Source organism: Leguminivora glycinivorella, chromosome 2 (assembly GCF_023078275.1).
Source record: "Leguminivora glycinivorella isolate SPB_JAAS2020 chromosome 2, LegGlyc_1.1, whole genome shotgun sequence".
Classification (NCBI taxonomy): Eukaryota; Metazoa; Arthropoda; class Insecta; order Lepidoptera; family Tortricidae; genus Leguminivora; species Leguminivora glycinivorella.
In genome coordinates this window covers 27,761,644-27,782,372 of record NC_062972.1, presented here as the reverse complement: position 1 = coordinate 27,782,372, position 20,729 = coordinate 27,761,644, and the positions used below count along the sequence as shown (strand labels likewise).

The window sequence follows — 20,729 nt, the reverse complement described above, 5'->3', positions numbered from 1 at the left end:
AAGCTTTTCCTTCGTATTTTTCAGAAAACGTTCGTATTTTTCATGGTATGATAGTTCACACTGTGACATATTTTGATGAAGTAGAACTGCTGATAATAGATCAGAACAAGACTCCGCTCATGTTAGGAGATTTCTGCGTTTCTATTTGTGCGTGTTTGTGGGGATTGAGGAAGCTAAAATTGTGTAGAATTGTGAAGAGGAAGAATCGCTAATTTACACAAGTAATGACTGTGCATAAAATCGAATGAGGTGAAATACTAATGGGTCGAATTCAGATTGCGTAGAATTGCGAATAGGAAGAAACTATACTGTACACAAATAATGACAGTGCACAATAGCGCATGAGGCGAAATACCTATTGTGTGGAATTCGAATTGCGTAGAATCGCGAAGAGGAAGATACTATACTGTATACAAATAATGACTGTGCATAATAACGAATGAGGTGAAATACCTATTGCGTCGAATTCGGATTACGTAGAATTGCGAATAGGAAGAAACTATTCTGTACACAAATAATGGCTGTGCACAGACGCGAATGAGGATAGAATACCTATTGTGTGGAACTTAGATTGTGCAGAATTGCGAACAGGAAGAATCGCTTCTGTACAGAAATAATGGCTGTGCACAGAAGCGAATGAGGCGAAATACCTATTGTGTGCAATTCAGAATGTGCAGAATTGCGAACAGGAAGAATTGACACTGTTCACAAGTAATTACTGTCCACAATAGCGATTGAGGTGAAATACTAATTGCGTAGAATTCAGATTGTCCAGAATTGCGAATAAGAAAAAGTGACATTGGCAAGAACGTCGCATGCGGTAGGTGGTTTGCAAGAGAAGCGTTACTCACATGCCATGTACGGCTCCGTGTATGTCGTCGAAGACCTTTGCGGAGCCCTGCAAGCCGACGTGCAAGCAGACAAGCGAACACAACCCATAGCACACAGGGAATAGGGTGAAGTGTAACATTTTGAACGCCATACAAGGTAATATTATAGTTTAAAACCACGATTACTGGTCGAAGTCTAGGTATTAAAATTCTCGAAGGTGTTCAAAATGTTAAAAACTCAGCATCATGTGACTGTTAAAAGTGCAGTTAAAATTAATAAGAAAAAACATTGAAAGTGATTGGTGCAAATCAGTGGTAACACATAAAATGAAGTAGGCAGCAACATAAGAACGGAACTAAATTTAATATACGGACAAGTCATTGTAAATCAATTTAGTAAAGTATGCGCATAGTTTTCATGTTGTTCAGATTAAAGAGAGCAAGTTGCCTCGCGAGGCAAAAGCACTTCAGTCTATGCAGACATGCTTCGCACGCTGGATTTCCGCCTAAACCCACCAGTTTAAGGCCTAGAGGCTCATGAACTGGTTTTTAACCCCCGACGCAAAAACGACGGGGTGTTATAAGTTTGACGTGTCTGTCTGTCTGTCTGTGGCATCGTAGCTCCCGAACGGATGAACCGATTTAGTTTTTTTTGTCTGAAAGCTGAGTTAATCGGGAGTGTTCTTAGCCATGTTTCATGAAATATGTCGCGGTCGGGGTTTTTTTATTATTTTGTTAATGGAGAAGAGAGGCCCCCAAAAATTGTAAGTGTCATAGCAAGTGATATAGGTGGTCTAAATCTGTCTTGGTCGTGCATTCCGTGGCGGGCGGTCGGCATTCCATCCAGCGTGCATTTGCGAATTTTGCGATGTATGTTTGCACTAACCGGCCCGTTTTACCTGAGTGGGCTCTATTAATTTACTTCTCCCTGGTTAAGCTAACTGACAGTCTCAGAAAATACAGAGTGGGGCCTGTAACAAAGGCGAAGAATTGAACTCTAGGCTATTCTCCTTATACTGATCAACATTTGTTCGGCGACTTTTAAAAATAACTTGTATTTTGATTTTTATCACCCTTGAAAGTTTTTTCTAAGAGGTAATGTATTGCGAATTCTGTTAAGTCTAAAGTGTGACAGACAACGTCAATGACAACAATAATGGCGTACATTGAAGCTAATATTTATTTTGTATGAAAAATTAAAAATTTAAAGACTTCATAATTTTTAAAAGTCACTGAACAAATGTTGATCAGTATAAGGAGAATAGCCTACAGTTCAATTCTTCGCCTTTGTTACAGGCCCCACTCTGTATAGAATATGCAAATGTGCTTAAAAATCAGGAACCCATAAAACAAATATAAGTACATGACAATTACGGACCACGCTAAGTATACATGCCAAGTGCTACATCAAGTATATCTTTCAAGGTAGTAGTCAAGTTTGTGAAAATTTTGCGAGGCTAGCTAGAGTCTTGCCTTTTTTAAGGAGTCATCCTGTTATCATCACAGCAACAGTGGAGGGAAGGGCGTTAACGAGCAAACTGTATGAAAATAATTATGTGACATGGAACACGTTTAAAAACTCGAAATGTAGTGTGACATAACATAATGAATGGCATCTAATAATAGTATGTTCAGTACAGATGGTGCTTTTTGCCCGCACTAGTGAGCAAAGTGATTCATTTCTTGTCAGATCTAAATTTCACAGAGCCAATCTGTATTGAAAAACGTCGTACGATACACGCGCAAAGGCGTCATCCATATATTACGTCACAGTGTAAGGGGGAGGGGGGGGGGGGTCATACTAAATGTGACAATCCCAGTTAAAGGGATACAAAAAAGCGTGACATAGGAGGGGTCCAAAAACCTGAAATTTGGTGTGACGTAATATGTGGATGATCCCAAAAAGGAAATCCGTAACTCGTGTCGATTTAATTTATCGCCACTCGTTTCGAACATTCTTTTCCGCAGTTGTATCGTAATTTAACCCTTAAATGCATGAATTTTTATTTTAACGAGATATTAATATACGTGATAGACAATGTTTTCTGACTCTGGGAAAAATAATTTAAAAAAAAAATTTGGATCGATTTTTATACTATATCAGTGTTAGAAGTTAAATAGGTCAAATCTTACTTATATAAATATTACGTAATTGGTAAGTTTTATTAAAAAAAAATACTACTATTAAAAAGGTACACTATTTGTGAAACCATTATGATAAAATGTTTAAACATAAACTATAACTACCTCAAAAACTTTAGTTTTAATTTTTATATTTTATTTGTTTAAGATTGTACATACTAGTAACTTTTTATTTATTGAATAAAATCGTCTGAAACTCCGAAAAAACAGTCTAAATCACATACTACAAATCGCCATCGTCCTGTTTTTTCACACTTTTCCGCCATTTCATTTTAATCTTTAAATAATAAACAGTAAAGCATTAAATTATTTAATTGTATATTAAATAATAATAAATAATGAATAATAATTAAGCAATAAATGTGATTTTGGATAGCTACATATCGAGCCACGGGCCATCAAATATATGATGCATATATACATCATGCATTTAAGGGTTAAAGGAGCATGTTGGCTATACTTACGCGGTGGCCACAGTGGGTGTTGAGTACACGCACTTGGTGTTGGTAGTGGTGGCCAGCTGCAGGAGAGGCTGGTTGGTCAAGAAGTTGCTCTTGAAGTTGTACATGGTTTCCAGGAGGCTGGTGTTGCGTTTGGCGAAATGTGGGTAGTTTAGTACTGGGGAGAGAAAACATTGTTATAGAAATAAGTAGGTCGTTTTTTGTGCATCATTGTCGCGTTAAAGGATTATAATTATTCTTTTGCTAGCGGCTTCGCTCATACACATTTCATACAAATGTCTATCCCCCGTTTTAGGAAGTGGGGGGGGGAGGGGGGTTAGAAAGAGACAAAAAGTAGCCTATGTCACTCTCCATCCCTTCAACTATCTCCAGCTTAAAAATCACGTCAATTATTCGCTCCGTTTTGCCGTAAAAGATGGGCACACACTTTCCCATTTATAATATTAAAGTATGGATGTCCGAAGCCAGCTGGAATAGTTAGTTAGGATTAAGAGCGCTATGACAAAAATTGGCGATATATTGTAAAATTCGCAATATTCAACGATAAAATTGTACACTTTACCCATACTAAAAGACAGTAAAAGTACTTGTTTCAGTTAGAACATGTTATTAACCGTAGGTTAAACAAAAAACATATGAAAGAAAAAGCTTATTCAATTGGTAATGATTTTTTTTCTGATGCTCGTTTAGGAAAAACCGCGTGAAGCACTGATTTCGGAGCTCTTATTATGTACAATTTGATAAGCTCACTCTCATAAATGCGGTAAATTTAAGTTCCTAATATCTTGTACTTTAGGCCCATTAAACAATATTTATCATTTAATCCTTTGAAATTGAGAAATTGAGAGTAAAACGAACTCAATTTTGTCTTGAAAATACATCGAAACAAGTGATAATTTCTCCGAAAATCTACATGTTATCGAAGTTATTTTAGTATATAAATAATCAGCACAATCTGCTTAAATTTCTGTTATCCAGTTGTCGTTATAATATTTTATAATGATTTTTTGCCAATTTTTTGAAAACTAGCCTTCCTGTCGCTATTTTACCGGCGACGGACGCCTGCGATTTCAGTGCCGCGTCGGAGCTCGTGGAGGTCAGACGTATGTCGCTTCGCTCTCCGAGTTTTCATCGCGAACGTCGAGAATATTTATCGTTGTGTGAGTCGGACACCTTGTTTATACACGGGCTATCCTCGCATTGTGTGTGTGTAAACAGCGACCAACGAATTTGATCCTAGATCCGTAAATATTTGCTTTTGTAATATTTTGTTATGTTTGAATGTTAAAGTATATAAAGTATATTACAACGTTATGATGATAAATATGTGAAAATTACAATACGGTCAAGATGATAAGACACATCAAGATGGTACTCGGGATCTGATGATGGAGCCAGAAGGTGGTCACCAGTACCAGTGAACCATGTAAGTAAACACCCTCGTGTTTAGGCTCGTTGGGTTCGTCTCAACAAGACCTTTGACAAGAGGTGGTACTCAGGGTCTGATGATGGAGCCAGATGGTGGTCACCAGTACCAATGAACCATATGACTATACCACTTCGTGTTTGGGGTCATTGGGTTCGTCTCAACAATACCTTTGACAGGAGGTGGTACTCAGGGTCTGATGATGGAGCCAGATGGTGGTCACCAGTATCAATGAACCATATGACTAAACCACTTCGTGTATAGGCTCAATGGGATCGTCTCAATAAGATCTTTGACAAGAGGTGGTACTCAGGGTCTGATAATGGAGCCAGATGGTGGTCACCAGTACCGAAGAACCATGGAACTAAACCAATTCGTGTTTAGGCTCATTGGAATCGTCTCAATAAGATCTTTGACAAGAGGTGGTACTCAGGGTCTGATGATGGAGACAGATGGTGGTCACCAGTACCAGTGAACCATGTAAGTAAACCACCTCGTGTTTAGGCTCGTTGGGTTCGTCTCAACAAGACCTTTGACAAGAGGTGGTACTCAGGGTCTGACGATGGAGCCAGATGGTGGTCACCAGTACCAATGAACCATATGACTATACCACTTCGTGTTTGGGGTCATTGGGTTCGTCTCAACAATACCTTTGACAGGAGGTGGTACTCGGGGTCTGATGATGGAGCCAGATGGTGATCACCAGTACCAATGAACCATATGACTAAACCACTTCATGTATAGGCTCAATGGGATCGTCTCAATAAGATCTTTGACAAGAGGTGGTACTCAGGGTCTGATAATGGAGCCAGATGGTGGTCACCAAAAAATCAACTCGCATATGTGAATAACATAAAAAACACGAAGTGGTTAGTCATATGGTTCATTGGTATTGGTGACCACCATCTGGCTCCATCATCAGACCCTAAGTACCACCTTTTATCAAAGGTCTTGTTGAGACGAACCCAACGAGCATAAACACGAAGTCGTTTAGTCACATGGTTCATTAGTACCTGGTGACCACCATCTGGCTCCATCATCAGACCCTGAGTACCACCTTGAAGTAATTAGAATTGTATTTGACATATTTTATCATCATATTAATATATACTTTTTCAGTACAGATGGTATTTTTTTTACGCACTAGTACGAGAAGTGGTTCATTATATAACAGGTCGAAACTTCGGAGGCTCATCTGTACTGAAAAACGTCGTACGATGCACGTGCAAAAAGGAAATTCGTAACTCGTGTCGATTTAAAACACTCCCTTCGGTCGTGTTTTAATTTATCGCCACTCGTTTCGAACTTCCTTTTTACGCACTTGTATCGTAATGTACTATACTCTAATACTTATCATATAACAAAAGCAAATATTTGGGATGGGATCTACTTAAATATAATCATAGTTTATAATTATGACTTTAAATTTTTAAATAAATTTTAACATAATTAATATTATTTTGCGCTATATTCTAGTATTTTCGTACAAAATAATGTTTATTAGAAATCAAAAGTTTATATCGAGATAGTAGATTGTGGTTGTTATCAAAATTCCATAGGAAGGATCAAGATTGTTTTGCCCATTATTGTAGTGCGAGCGAGTGATAAGACGTGCTAGAAAGGGTCGGCATATTGGGCTCGCGCGGCGGGTAAAATACCTAATTTCGCCCGACGCCGAAATGTTATAACGCTCTTAATAACAGTAAAATGACTATTAATTGATCATCTACCTAGAAAACACATAAATGAATTCCCTTATTTCTGGCATCTGAACTAGCCAAATGCTAGCGGAAGCTAATATAAACTTAATAGGCAGCAATTTCCTCGACCGGCAAAACATTCTATACATCGTGCCTCTGCCGAGGCAGATTACACGCTCTGCTCTGTGTCTAATGAGAAGCACTCACTTCGCTCGGACTCCTCGCTGACTTGTACATACAGCGGCTGCGTAACGTCATGTCGGATATGGTTGCCCCGGAATTGATGAAATGCCTCGTTGATTCGAGGCAGCTCGCATCTGCAAAGGAGGCAGTTAAAAATGATGAACAAAAACCGCTAACGATCATTCAATCTACTTAAACATAGCGTGTTTCCCGTTTAATGGTGGGTTCAGAATTTCACCAGTTCACTGCCCCCTTTCCTCCCGTGGGTGTTCTAAAAGTCGATTGTAGGATACGGGTTCAATTGTGTTGTGGAAGATGTTACTGTGATATCGCGCTTTTGTTTTCGTTTTCAACAGCTTGCTAGGAGTGGTACTGAAACTTGAGCACTTCAAGAGGTCTGCCTTGTGGCTACCTGTTTTGGGAATACAGGCGTGAGTTTATGTATGTGTGTGTATGTCTATATATGTACTAGTGAACATACCTGGTGTTTAGAGTGCTCCGCCGCTCTCTAACTTGCTCGGCGCGGATTTTTTTGTGATAGTACACAGAGCTGGTTGTCTCTGGGGTCACTTCTGTGAAGTCTGGTATGTCTTCGACGGCTGCAAATAAAAAAAAAATAGCACGTACAGTGAGCTGCAAAGTATGTATATAATTTCTTCATGAAATTTCGCAGCTAACTGTACGTAAGAAATAGTAAGTATAGTCCTGAAACAGAAGTGTCGAACGAGTCAAATGAGTGTAAGTAATGTACGTAACTTTTGCTCTGTATATTTTCAAGTGCAACGACAGCATTTTTGCCAGTTTTCGGATTTATTTGATATTGTGGAATGTTTTATATTGTTTTTAATTAGCCCTCAGTACTTAAATATGTGGAGATAGAGTGGAGGCAGATCTCCAAGAACTCGGCGTCAACGAGGGCTGGCGAGAGGTCGCTCTGGACCGCGGAAAGTGGCGTGCTTTTGTGTTGGAGGCCAAGACTCACTTTGGGTCGTCGCACCAACAAAGTAAGTAAGTACTTGAATAGGTAATTAAACTTTATATTACAACTAATTGGATGATTTAAAGTTCTAAGTGATGCCACAGGGCCTACTTCGAATCGACCATTGAAGTACGCAAATAGCCGGGTAGATACAAGATACAAAGTATTTATTTGCCATAATACATTGGGTGCATAGATGGTAACATAAAATCAGTGGTACAGTGTACTCTAATTTATAATATTTTGTCATGCACTTAAATTTGAACAATAATAAACAGAACACTTACATTAAAACATTAATTAACACAGAGCACATCGTGACACACGCGGCAAACGTCCAATGTAGATGTGCCTCGCCCGAGGCATATTGCTCGGCCTAGCAAAACGCACGTACTGCCTTGGCCGAGGCACGTCTATGTGCTATGTGCAGGTTTGCCGCGTGAGGAAATTGCCTCGCGACGTGCCTCGCTTTGTGTGGACCAGGCTAATACATATAAGGGTTTTTTTTAATAACGCCATAGAAAGGTAAAATGCTAGATTAGTTACCACTGGTATTAGGATAATTTAGGCTCCTATCTTGGTCCACATTCGCGTTGATAATATCTTGCAGCGTCAGCTCCATGTTCCGCTTCAATCGGTTGTTATCTCGTGTGCTGAAAGAATAAAATAATCAATAGATTACACAGCGACGCCACGAGGCTATATCCTCGAGCGGCTACAAATGTAGTTATGCCTCGGTGGAGGCGTTTGTCGCGCGAGGTTGTTTTTTCTAGAGCTATAAGAATGTATCAGATATAAATTGAAATAGATATCATACACGAAAGAAAAAACGGCAAGGCCCACTGGTAGCCGAGCCGGGAATCGAACCTGGGTCTTCAGCTTACGCGGCTAACGTCTTTACCCCTAGACCACATGCCCGCCGTGGTACCCGACGAAATTTCTCTAGTAGTTTTATTTGACGTTCATAAGCGCATTGTAATATGCCTACTTGGAAAATAAATATTTCATTTCATTTCTAGTGTATGTTATCTCTTTTGACCAACTCTAAGGGCGAACAATTAGTGCTTGCACCTCCTATATTGAATCCTTTGCAGGATTACGATATAACTAGGGAACAAATCAAATTATTTTATTGAATATTTTTTGATTTGTTCTTTTTTCAAGTAGTCACACTACTTTATATAAATTATAAATTAAAATAGATATCATACACGAAAGAAAAAACGGCAAGGTCCACTGGTGGCCGAGCCGGGAATCGAACCCGGGTCTTCAGCTTACGCGGCTTAGCGTAAGCTGATGTGTTCCCTAGTTTGTAATGTATCAGATAGTTATACAGCCTTCTTTTTGTATGATGTTATTGCCGGTGACTGTACGTACGCGGCCACCGTTGACATATTTTTTATTATAAAAGTACATCCACATTATATATATTGTAAATTACATAACAAACATTCAAACAGGCAATAAGTACTGATATACATGACAATTACGGAGTACATAACATTCTCTCATATAATGCAGCGAGCTCCAACTATTTATTATCTAACCTAGAATTACACAAGAACTAAATCTAAATCACTAAGTCTAAAAATATATAACATAACTACACCAATTAAGTTCAACTATAATTATTGACTTGTTTTTACAATTTTTTTTTGTCCTCGTTATTGTTGTCCTCGATCCTATCAACAACCTATCTCCTCAGTTATACTATAGTTACCTGGTATAGCTCTCCTGTGGCTTGCGTATAAAGGCGGTGAGCGTGGACATCTTGCCCTCGCTGTTTCGAACCCCTACTCCTCCTACAGGTACCAGCTCCTTCGTAATAGGGTATATGCCGCTTAACAACCTCTGGCGTTTTACTAGGATCTGTGTTGTACCCTGGAGCAGATGAGATTTACTTAAATTAAAATGTGAAAGTGGTCATGACGAATCTCATTTGAAAAATAGATATTTTCATGTTTGGCTTGATATCATAGAACCACATTTATAACATTGGTTAATTTTCCTCCCGAAACAAGTTCATATTCTTTTTAGTGTTACGCATAAGTTATGTGACAATGAGAATCTTACCATATATGTAACAGGGTAGTTTGCGGCAAATAACTTTAGCGCAGACCATTATTACGCGGAAGTCAAAAACAGGTATATAGCGGTGCGAAGGGTATGCGTCGCCATGCGCAGCTATCCCCTCCACATTTCACTTAGCGCTAAACTTACGTACCGCCACTTGTACCTAGCCAACGTCATAATCGGTTGCGCTCTGTAGCGTGTCGTTCTAGTATTGTAGCTCTCTCTATTGGCGCAACTGAGTCGGTTGCGTTTCAATGGCCACGTGGTTAACGATTGTCTCTTCGGCCAGGCCGGCACCCCATAGGTATACTACGTCGTTGGTTAACTTACCTCTCAAAATACACTTTAAATAAATTAATAGTTTAAAAAACACTGGAAAAACACCCTTTGCTTGAAACCTATTCGGCGCCAAAGTTAATTACGAAACTTTCCTAAGGAACCCAAAAACAGCTATGATAGGATGTTCCCTAATGAAGTTCCAGTTCATATCTTCCAGCTTTATTATCAGATCAGCTCGACAGTACCGTATTATTGTATTGTGATCGGACATACATACAGCTGCCAATTTTCATAATACATACTATGATTAGGGTTGTAAAAAAACGGTTTTTTTCTAGCTTGAAAAAAAAAACATGAAAAAAAACCGTGAAAAAAAACAGTTTTTTTTCTGGAGTATGTTTTTTTCTAAAGTACGAAAACTCAATATTTGCAAAGTAGTTAATACTTTTAACTTCTGATTAGCAGAAACGTCTGCAATCGATGCCACTAGGCTTAGAATAAATTTAAAAGTGGAAAATGTCTGCCTTGGGTGAGACTTGAACTCCAGAGGCCGTGAGTTCAAGTCTCACTCAAGGCAGACATTTTCCACTTTTAAATTTAGTTAATACTTTTATACGGTTTTTTAGACTTAATGTTAACTATTAAACGAATTTAATCAAATAACTTTAATTTCTGGTCTTATAAAAGTAACATTTACGAAATCTGTAGTTGGTAGTTATCACTATTTACTGTTGGCAACACCACCGCCTCTCCACGCTACGCGCAGTATCGGGGATTCCCCAATAAACGTTTGTATACTGAATGTTAATTGAATTAAAATGTACGTTATTGTTATTGAAACACGTTACAACTCACGAAAAATCGTTATTGTCGTATTATTTGTTCATCTGAAAAAAAACCATATTTAGAAAAAAAACCAGGGTGCTCGGTTTTTTTTCATGTTTTTTTTCATAATTCTGAAAAAAAACATTTGGTTTTTTTTCTATTTACAACCCTAACTATGATCCTTGAAAGATAGGCAGTTAAATTAGTCATCTAAGATTCCATTACATAATTAGTTACATACAGGTTAGTTACACAAAGCGTGTTAAAAAAGCAATAAAACTTTTACCATTTGTGGCATCTGCGTAACCGGCATAATCTGCTTCTCCTTATTCGCCAGTATATTAGGCTTGTACTTCTTAATAATCCGTAGATTCATCTGCGGGGCTTCCTCAACCATGTCAACGTGCCTTTGGTTCACTTCGACGAACTTGTTCATGAAGGGTTTGAGTTTGACGTTGCAGCTACGGAGAACGCGGTCACTCGGGGGGTGTGAGGTGCTGTAAGGATATGAAAAAGTGCATAAAGTTGGTAAAAGTGCCTCTGCCTACTTTCTGTAGATCTATAGCGGTGCAAGTTGTGTAAGAAGCGTGAAAACAAAAGTAGGTATAGGGTTCAGTATTTAATTACTAGTAGCGTCACCTAGTTAACAAGTATAACAGGGATTACCTAAGCTGTGTTCTGATCTTCTGACCTCTGACGCCTAACTCTTTAACAATTGACGCAGACGCCCGACGGAAAATACTAACTCTACCTGAAGTTGCCTGAGAACGCCTGCAGTTACCTGATTGAGCTGTTTTATGAGATACTGTCACATTTTTCCTGTTGGACAAGAATCTACCAAGAACTACCCGACTACGATGTTTTAAAATTCCATCATCTGAGGTCTCAGCCACGTAGCATTAACGGCGGGCGTTTCGGTATGCCACTTATTAACACGTTCACGACGGCTAGTGACGTCATCTGTCATAGACCAAAGGAAACAAATGACTACGCGTATGCTATAGCATACGTGTACACGAATGTGTTAAGTGATTATTCACAGCTACATTATCTGAGCTGTTCTGTTGTGTAGATCTGAGCACCATAGTATCAGTAGGTGTTGTGGTGTGTTATTTATCGCAGGAGATACTGATTCACCATTACCTGACGTTACCTAAGTAAGCTGTTTGCAGAGTATATTTGATGGCTGTTAATGCTGCTGTCTATTCAGCACCCTCTGTATAAAAAAGAAAAGAAACTCGACACGATAATAAGATGGTGTATTTCTGATCGTCATTGATGATCAGCGTTTCAAAATGTCGTGTCTTATAAAATTTTTCTTAGAATTACCTGACCTCGGTGTTTTGTGATCGCATCATTTGATGCCTCAGCGCCGAGCACCGTAACATGAACGGCGGCCGTTTCGGCGTGTCGCTTATAGCAGGGGACACTGACTCGCAGCTTGATGAGTCTACCTGAAGTTTAAAAGATATATCTATTTTAATCAAATTCATAGACCAATAAAAAAAAGACCCTTTAGTTGCTATGGAGTATGGAGTTCAAATATAAATCTTAGCGCATTCCGACATGGTTGACTATGATATGCCGCGAGTGATAGCTGTGAAACAGAGATCGGATTTTTGTGCGTCATCTCATACTAAAAGTCATTAAATGACGTAAGTCACTAAGAATGTCGCAAATCCGTCCGATCTCTGGTTTTAAATGAGGGTTAATTTAAGAAAAAACAAAGTAGAAGTGTAGAGGCGCTATTTGGTATTGTATATATCCACAGAGTACATATACATAGTTACCAAGTAAATATAGACTTAAATGCATTCCATTAAGGTTACAATTGTGCATTATATTAAACTAGCTTTTGCCCGCGGATTCCCTCGCGTTAGAAAGAGACAAAAAGTAGCCTATGTCACTCTCCATCCCTTCAACTATCTCCACTTAAAAAATCACGCCAATTCGTCGCTCCGTTTTACCATGAAAGACGAACAAACAAACAGACACACACACTTTCCCATTTATAATATTAGTATGGATTCAAAGAATTCATGAAAATAGCTTGGGCCTGGCCACTTCATAATTTCATTCCCTAATTATTATTAAGTAGTGAGACAAAATGTCTTTTTAGAAATAAACAAATTGCCAACCAACAAATTTGGGATATTACAGTCTGACCAAAAAACAGCAGAAATTAAAAAGTGGCAACATCATAGTATCATCCCGTTTTCTCACACATATTGATTTGAAAGGGTCACACTGTATATTACAGCCTGCCTGTTTCTTGTAGGCTTACACAATGTGTTATTTTCAAAGCATTAATGAACATTTAGAAATTTATTTATTTATTTAGAAATGACTATCAGACCAACAAATTATGTGATTCTCTGATTTTTTTTAAAATTTGAGTCTAAACAGTGTTTATAAGTTGCCAGCCTAAAATATCAAGGAGTTAATTCAGGTATCTTCCAACTGCCCAGACATCAAAAAACATATTTTTTTATTAAAATGGAACAGGAGACATTTTTATATGTAAATATAACTCAGGGTTAGTGGGCTGTCAACTGTCAAATTCCATATAAAATGGTGGGATAACCCTCCATTTTTGTTGGTGCAAGTGGCTCTAAAGGTAATTACAGCCTCCTACTTTTGGTTTTTGTAAGTAAATCAATATTTAAAGGATTAATAGACATGTACAAATTACTACTTATAAGAGTTATAAGCTGACAACTTTTTGATTTTCCAATTTCTCTGTCTTTTTATTATAAGGAGTGATGCAACCATTTTTAAAAATAACCAAATAAGTTGCCAGCCTAAAAAATTAAAGAATGAATATTACAGTTACTACGGCCTGCCTGCTCCTCCTCTTGGCTTGTGTGAGGTGTTTCCGCTCCTGCTTCACTCGTTGAATGATTCGTTGCACCTCCGACTCCGGGGAACACTTTTTTGCATTTATCATTTCTACTAGGTACACTTTCTGTAAATATATTTATATAATACTTAGCTAGCTTTTGCCCATGGCTTCGCACGCATTAGAAAGAGTCTAAAAGTAGCCTATGTCACTCTCCACCCCTTCAACTATCTCCACTTAAAAAATCACGTCAATACATTGCTCTGTTTTGCCGTGAAAGACGGACAAACAAACAGACACACACACTTTCCTATTTACAATATTAGTATGGATTTTTCACAGACTTTTATTAAATTTTATATGGAATTTTAATCTCTCAACTCTCTCGTAACAAATAAATAACTGCCAAGGAAAATGCAATTTTATAGGCATTTCAAAATACAATGAAATATTGGGCAATTAGATGAAAGTAAGTACCATAAATTGGCCTGATACTAGGGATGTATAACATTTTTATTAGTGCATAAGTAAATGAAAAATTATCAATACAGGTGGGTAGTCACCATTCAGCACTCATGTATTGAATTAATAGTTAATAGTCAAATATCTGTCTAAAGATACAGTTAAAAAACATTAGAAAGTATCACCCGTACATGAAAACTTTTTCCAGCAATACTATTATTATCTTATTATGTGTGAACTTAAAAGAAATACAATATGCGGCCGGATCGTTTATAGATATACATCAAATGATATAGCTTATAGATGGATACTTTTGATAAAACTTGGTTACATTTACAGCCATAATTATAATAAACTGTTAGGACATGCTAGGTTTTGATTATTAATCAAAACCATCTATTTTTTAATGCTTAGAGAGGAATGGAATGGACACAAAAGTTTTACACAAGGTTAATGAAAACATCAAAAGTACTCACTTTCACGTTGGATGGCAGTTTCATGGATTTAGCAAGTTGCTGCAAATACCTGTACGAGCAGTGTTCCAACTTGCTCTTAGAAAAGTTCGATTTATCGGCCATTATCAGCCCAAAACCCTGCAAGAAAAGTTACGCGAGTTTTTTTAATGACTTGCCGGCATAAAGCACGTGCGTGCATAGATTTAGAATTATTAAACTAGATTGTGGAGTTAGGTCAAAAAGTGTGTCCACATGAGAGGTAATTGTTTGGGCTGGTGTCCCTCTCGCACTTACTGACAATGTCAACATTATTCAGTGACGTCATCACTGTCATAAATTGGGGATACCAGTCAATTTTCAAAGTTACTATCAAATCAAATCTACTAATACCCAATTGAAGGTATTTTTTAATTATACAAATCTTTGATTTATTGGCATCAAAATAATTATAATATAATTATTTTCCAATTTTATAAAATATATCGAAACCCTAGTTTGAATATAACACTAAAATAATATAAGAAGTTATAAAGTCAGGTAATATACAGATAAAAATACTACTACTATGGGAACCTCATTAACACTGGCAACACGTGCGAGAGGGACACCAGCCCAAACAATGCCCTCTCATGTGGACCGTTTTCGCTAGTCTGATACGATCGACTTTCTGTTTCACTAATAAGGTTCAATTTCGTATGGCAAAAAATGTGATTGAGCTGTCCCCTGTAAAGGTCTTTGCGTGCGTGTAACCCAAGCCCCCCTAATAAAAATTCGTGTAAAATGCATATACTCATCCTTGACTTCCTTATGACTTAGATAATGTATTGAAGAAGGATGGATATATGCTAGTTATTTCTCTTTTTGGTAGGTGGTCCCTGGTTTTGTGTTAGCTAGGGATGTTACTTTGTCGATTCAATTATCGATAAAATATGCACTTACTTACGTTCTCACCTTAAAAATAATATAAACGTTATATATATAAAAGTAACGAAAACATACAATATTGATATAAACATTTCATTTGGATTATTATGTGGCTTTTTGGCTATGAAAGTCATATATTCATACATTCTTGCCTTCTTGGCTAACCGTACCTACTGATTGCAAATAAATGGTTTGTTTATGTACTTACCTACATAAACGGTCACTTCTCTTCTCTTACCAAGTCCTAATATTACATTATCATACCTATATCTCTGATCATAGGTCTGTATGCCTCCCTTTTTCTGTAACGTGAATAAAAAGGACGGCATGTTGTCTATGACTATATTTCTATGATAGTGTAATATCGGCCTAAATAGTTTGTAAAAAATAGAAGATGGGAGATACGAGTATAAAACAAATAAATACATTCTTCTCTTCTCCTTACGCAAAGACCTAAGTAATTTAATTCGTGTAGCATCCCTGTATTAATTTCTAGTCCACCACTCAAGAATCTACTTATACTTACCTCAATAATATTTTCTCTATCAAATAGAAAATAAAACAAAACGGCAGTGTAGGTACCAAAATTTATTATTTCAATAGTTTCATCTATTTTTAGTTTCTTTTTAATAATGTTTGAGAATTTCTGGAAAACTAAAAAATACTATAAGTTTAATTCACTAGAAATGTTACATTACCATTTACCCAGTCTGTGATACCTCATCATTAATCATTTTTATGTCCTTTTCAATGCAAGAATGTCAATAGAGTTAATGTCGGGACGTCGATAAAAATGACACATCACTAGTACAAAAACATAACCTAAAAACAGTTTGGAGAAACTTCAGAACAGAATTTAACATGGTAGTAGTTATTATATAAACTATGAAAAGATCGTATTTTATGCTTTGTTTAGATCCTACAAATAATAATATCAATAACTGACCGAAATTCACTAATGAAACACAGCAGGTTCTTGGGAGTTTTCTTTTCTCCATGTACGTGAATTACAGTCCTTAATTCAATCACACAAGCCATAATCACACAAGGAACTTGAACACATCACAAATAAGAATTTAGCAGGATCATCAACTATCCATCAGGAATAAACACAATTAAATTAAAAATCGGCCAGACGACCGCCGAGATATTTGATCTAATATAATACGATTATGTACAATTGTCAAAGGTAGACACCTGGGGAGACATCTGGGGGCCTGCTCCATTTCAGCTTCTTGGCCTTCTTTTTGGTGGAGTTTTGGGAGTAAAGGAACCGCGAGCATCGCACCTTGAACTTCGTGTTTCCGGTCTTCTTCTTCGGAAATCTAAGAAATATATAAAGTTGAATTTGTAAAATAGCTAAATAACAAGAGAATCATAACAAAGAACAATAATCATTGATGGCGTTTTTAAGGTATGAATATTGATAGGTTATTATTGCAAGGTCGATAAAACACATCACATCACTATGCTAAAAAACATAACCTTTCCGAGTTTGAGAAAACTTCTAAAAAATATGCAAAAATCTATACAGAATTGAATAAGATTTGAATTGTATAAACTACTAATATGTACATTTATATTTCTGCCAGGTCGTATCAATAAATATTATCAAAAACTCAAGAAACTTACCGATGAAATGATATAACCTCTTGCGTGTTTTCTTTTCTTCCTGAATGTGATTTGCAACACTTGATCACACAAGCCATAGTCAGAAATGAAACTTGGAACTATCACAAATATACACTGAGCTATTTTTGCCACGATCAAGCCCCCCTAATAAAAATTCGTGTAAAATGCATATACTCATCCTTGACTTCCTTATGACTTAGATAATGTATTGAAGAAGGATGGATATATGCTAGTTATTTCTCTTTTTGGTAGGTGGTCCCTGGTTTTGTGTTAGCTAGGGATGTTACTTTGTCGATTCAATTATCGATAAAATATGCACTTACTTACGTTCTCACCTTAAAAATAATATAAACGTTATATATATAAAAGTAACGAAAACATACAATATTGATATAAACATTTCATTTGGATTATTATGTGGCTTTTTGGCTATGAAAGTCATATATTCATACATTCTTGCCTTCTTGGCTAACCGTACCTACTGATTGCAAATAAATGGTTTGTTTATGTACTTACCTACATAAACGGTCACTTCTCTTCTCTTACCAAGTCCTAATATTACATTATCATACCTATATCTCTGATCATAGGTCTGTATGCCTCCCTTTTTCTGTAACGTGAATAAAAAGGACGGCATGTTGTCTATGACTATATTTCTATGATAGTGTAATATCGGCCTAAATAGTTTGTAAAAAATAGAAGATGGGAGATACGAGTATAAAACAAATAAATACATTCTTCTCTTCTCCTTACGCAAAGACCTAAGTAATTTAATTCGTGTAGCATCCCTGTATTAATTTCTAGTCCACCACTCAAGAATCTACTTATACTTACCTCAATAATATTTTCTCTATCAAATCTTATACTATTAAACGAGCAATTCTTGTATATTTATTTATTTATTTATTTATTTATTTATATATTTATTTATATATACCGACGATCTCGGAAACCGCTCTAACGATTTCGCTGAAATTTGTTTTGTGGGGGTTTTCGGGGGTGAAAAATCGATCTAGCGTAGCCTTAGATCCCGGAAAACGCGAATTTTCGAGTTTTCATGAGTTTTTCTTTCGCATTTGTAAACGTAAAATATGGTCCTTAATTTCGCCGCGCGCGCATCGATTCCGCTTAGCTCAGTCGCACGAGGTCGGTCTAATGTACGCAGATAGATCGTAGGTGTCAGGGTTTCGAATCCCGGCCAGAAATAAAATTTTTGTTTTTTGTCTTTTTTTTTGTTTTTGTATTTATAAGAGTTTTTTTTTTATCTAAAGACGTGATATATTAAAATAGAACCGAGCGAAGCTCGGTCGCCCAGATTAGAAAATAAAACAAAACGGCAGTGTAGGTACCAAAATTTATTATTTCAATAGTTTCATCTATTTTTAGTTTCTTTTTAATAATGTTTGAGAATTTCTGGAAAACTAAAAAATACTATAAGTTTAATTCACTAGAAATGTTACATTACCATTTACCCAGTCTGTGATACCTCATCATTAATCATTTTTATGTCCTTTTCAATGCAAGAATGTCAATAGAGTTAATGTCGGGACGTCGATAAAAATGACACATCACTAGTACAAAAACATAACCTAAAAACAGTTTGGAGAAACTTCAGAACAGAATTTAACATGGTAGTAGTTATTATATAAACTATGAAAAGATCGTATTTTATGCTTTGTTTAGATCCTACAAATAATAATATCAATAACTGACCGAAATTCACTAATGAAACACAGCAGGTTCTTGGGAGTTTTCTTTTCTCCATGTACGTGAATTACAGTCCTTAATTCAATCACACAAGCCATAATCACACAAGGAACTTGAACACATCACAAATAAGAATTTAGCAGGATCATCAACTATCCATCAGGAATAAACACAATTAAATTAAAAATCGGCCAGACGACCGCCGAGATATTTGATCTAATATAATACGATTATGTACAATTGTCAAAGGTAGACACCTGGGGAGACATCTGGGGCCTGCTCCATTTCAGCTTCTTGGCCTTCTTTTTGGTGGAGTTTTGGGAGTAAAGGAACCGCGAGCATCGCACCTTGAACTTCGTGTTTCCGGTCTTCTTCTTCGGAAATCTAAGAAATATATAAAGTTGAATTTGTAAAATAGCTAAATAACAAGAGAATCATAACAAAGAACAATAATCATTGATGGCGTTTTTAAGGTATGAATATTGATAGGTTATTATTGCAAGGTCGATAAAACACATCACATCACTATGCTAAAAAACATAACCTTTCCGAGTTTGAGAAAACTTCTAAAAAATATGCAAAAATCTATACAGAATTGAATAAGATTTGAATTGTATAAACTACTAATATGTACATTTATATTTCTGCCAGGTCGTATCAATAAATATTATCAAAAACTCAAGAAACTTACCGATGAAATGATATAACCTCTTGCGTGTTTTCTTTTCTTCCTGAATGTGATTTGCAACACTTGATCACACAAGCCATAGTCAGAAATGAAACTTGGAACTATCACAAATATACACTGAGCTATTTTTGCCACGATCTATCAGAAATCCTCACAAAATAAATAAATATCGTCAAGACGACCATTGAAGTCGCGCTAAAAACTCGAACCAATATAATACGACTATGTACAGTTGTCAAAGATGGAGACCGAGTGTGAAATGACAAACGTATATTTAATTTTGCCGTATAATAAATGGACCCCAGGTCCGTTTTGACATCAGCATTTAGGGACAACCTTCGAGAAAACGAAAGAAGTTGTGGAATATTGTCTCATTCGCTCATACAAAAATGGTAATAGTGTGGTGTGAGTAAGATACATGTCACCGAGCTCTTATTTTAGCATGGCTTCCATGCTTTAGTTATACTTCCGTGGCCACGATCTATCAGAAATCCTCACAAAATAAATAAATATCGTCAAGACGACCATTGAAGTCGCGCTAAAAACTCGAACCAATATAATACGACTATGTACAGTTGTCAAAGATGGAGACCGAGTGTGAAATGACAAACGTATATTTAATTTTGCCGTATAATAAATGGACCCCAGGTCCGTTTTGACATCAGCATTTAGGGACAACCTTCGAGAAAACGTGTAACCATTTTGCGAATGTGATGTAATTGTGCTTTACTTACCGATAAAATACCCTACTTAATAAAATTAAGCCAAAGTTTTGTGAATTAACCCTACGATGTGTGAAAACATTTCATATTAATCACATTTTTTAAACTTCGGCCCTCAGAGAAAAATAAGTTTGGTAGTTTTTTTTTGACAAGTGCTGTGCTACGGAGGAACTGTTTGAGCAAATTTTGAAATCGCCCAAATATTTTGCTATACATTTTTTTAAAATCTAAGAGTGTCTGTAGACTTTCATACTAGATGTTCAGGCATCGGCCACAATGCGGTGCGATAGTCTGTTATGACCATATTGTAGGATGTTTTTTTAAAGCATGGTGAAATATTAAACACAGTTTTACATTAAGTAAATTAGTTTATTAGTACATTTACTATAATAGTATCTAAAA

The 20,729-nt window shown here is 36.6% G+C and overlaps 1 protein-coding gene across 1 annotated transcript; it reads right to left on the bottom strand.

Moving 5' to 3' along the window:
* Nucleotides 1–843: 843 nt before the first annotated feature.
* Nucleotides 844–14,822, bottom strand: LOC125239197. Its single transcript, XM_048146720.1, has 10 exons — nucleotides 14,676–14,822; nucleotides 13,726–13,863; nucleotides 12,228–12,352; nucleotides 11,185–11,395; nucleotides 9,442–9,602; nucleotides 8,268–8,374; nucleotides 7,224–7,341; nucleotides 6,767–6,876; nucleotides 3,437–3,590; nucleotides 844–898 (listed from the first exon to the last, which is right to left on the bottom strand). The coding sequence occupies exons 1-10, from the start codon at nucleotides 14,775–14,777 to the stop codon at nucleotides 844–846; spliced, it is 1,281 nt and encodes a 426-aa protein (XP_048002677.1). The 5' UTR covers nucleotides 14,778–14,822.
* Nucleotides 14,823–20,729: the final 5,907 nt, after the last annotated feature.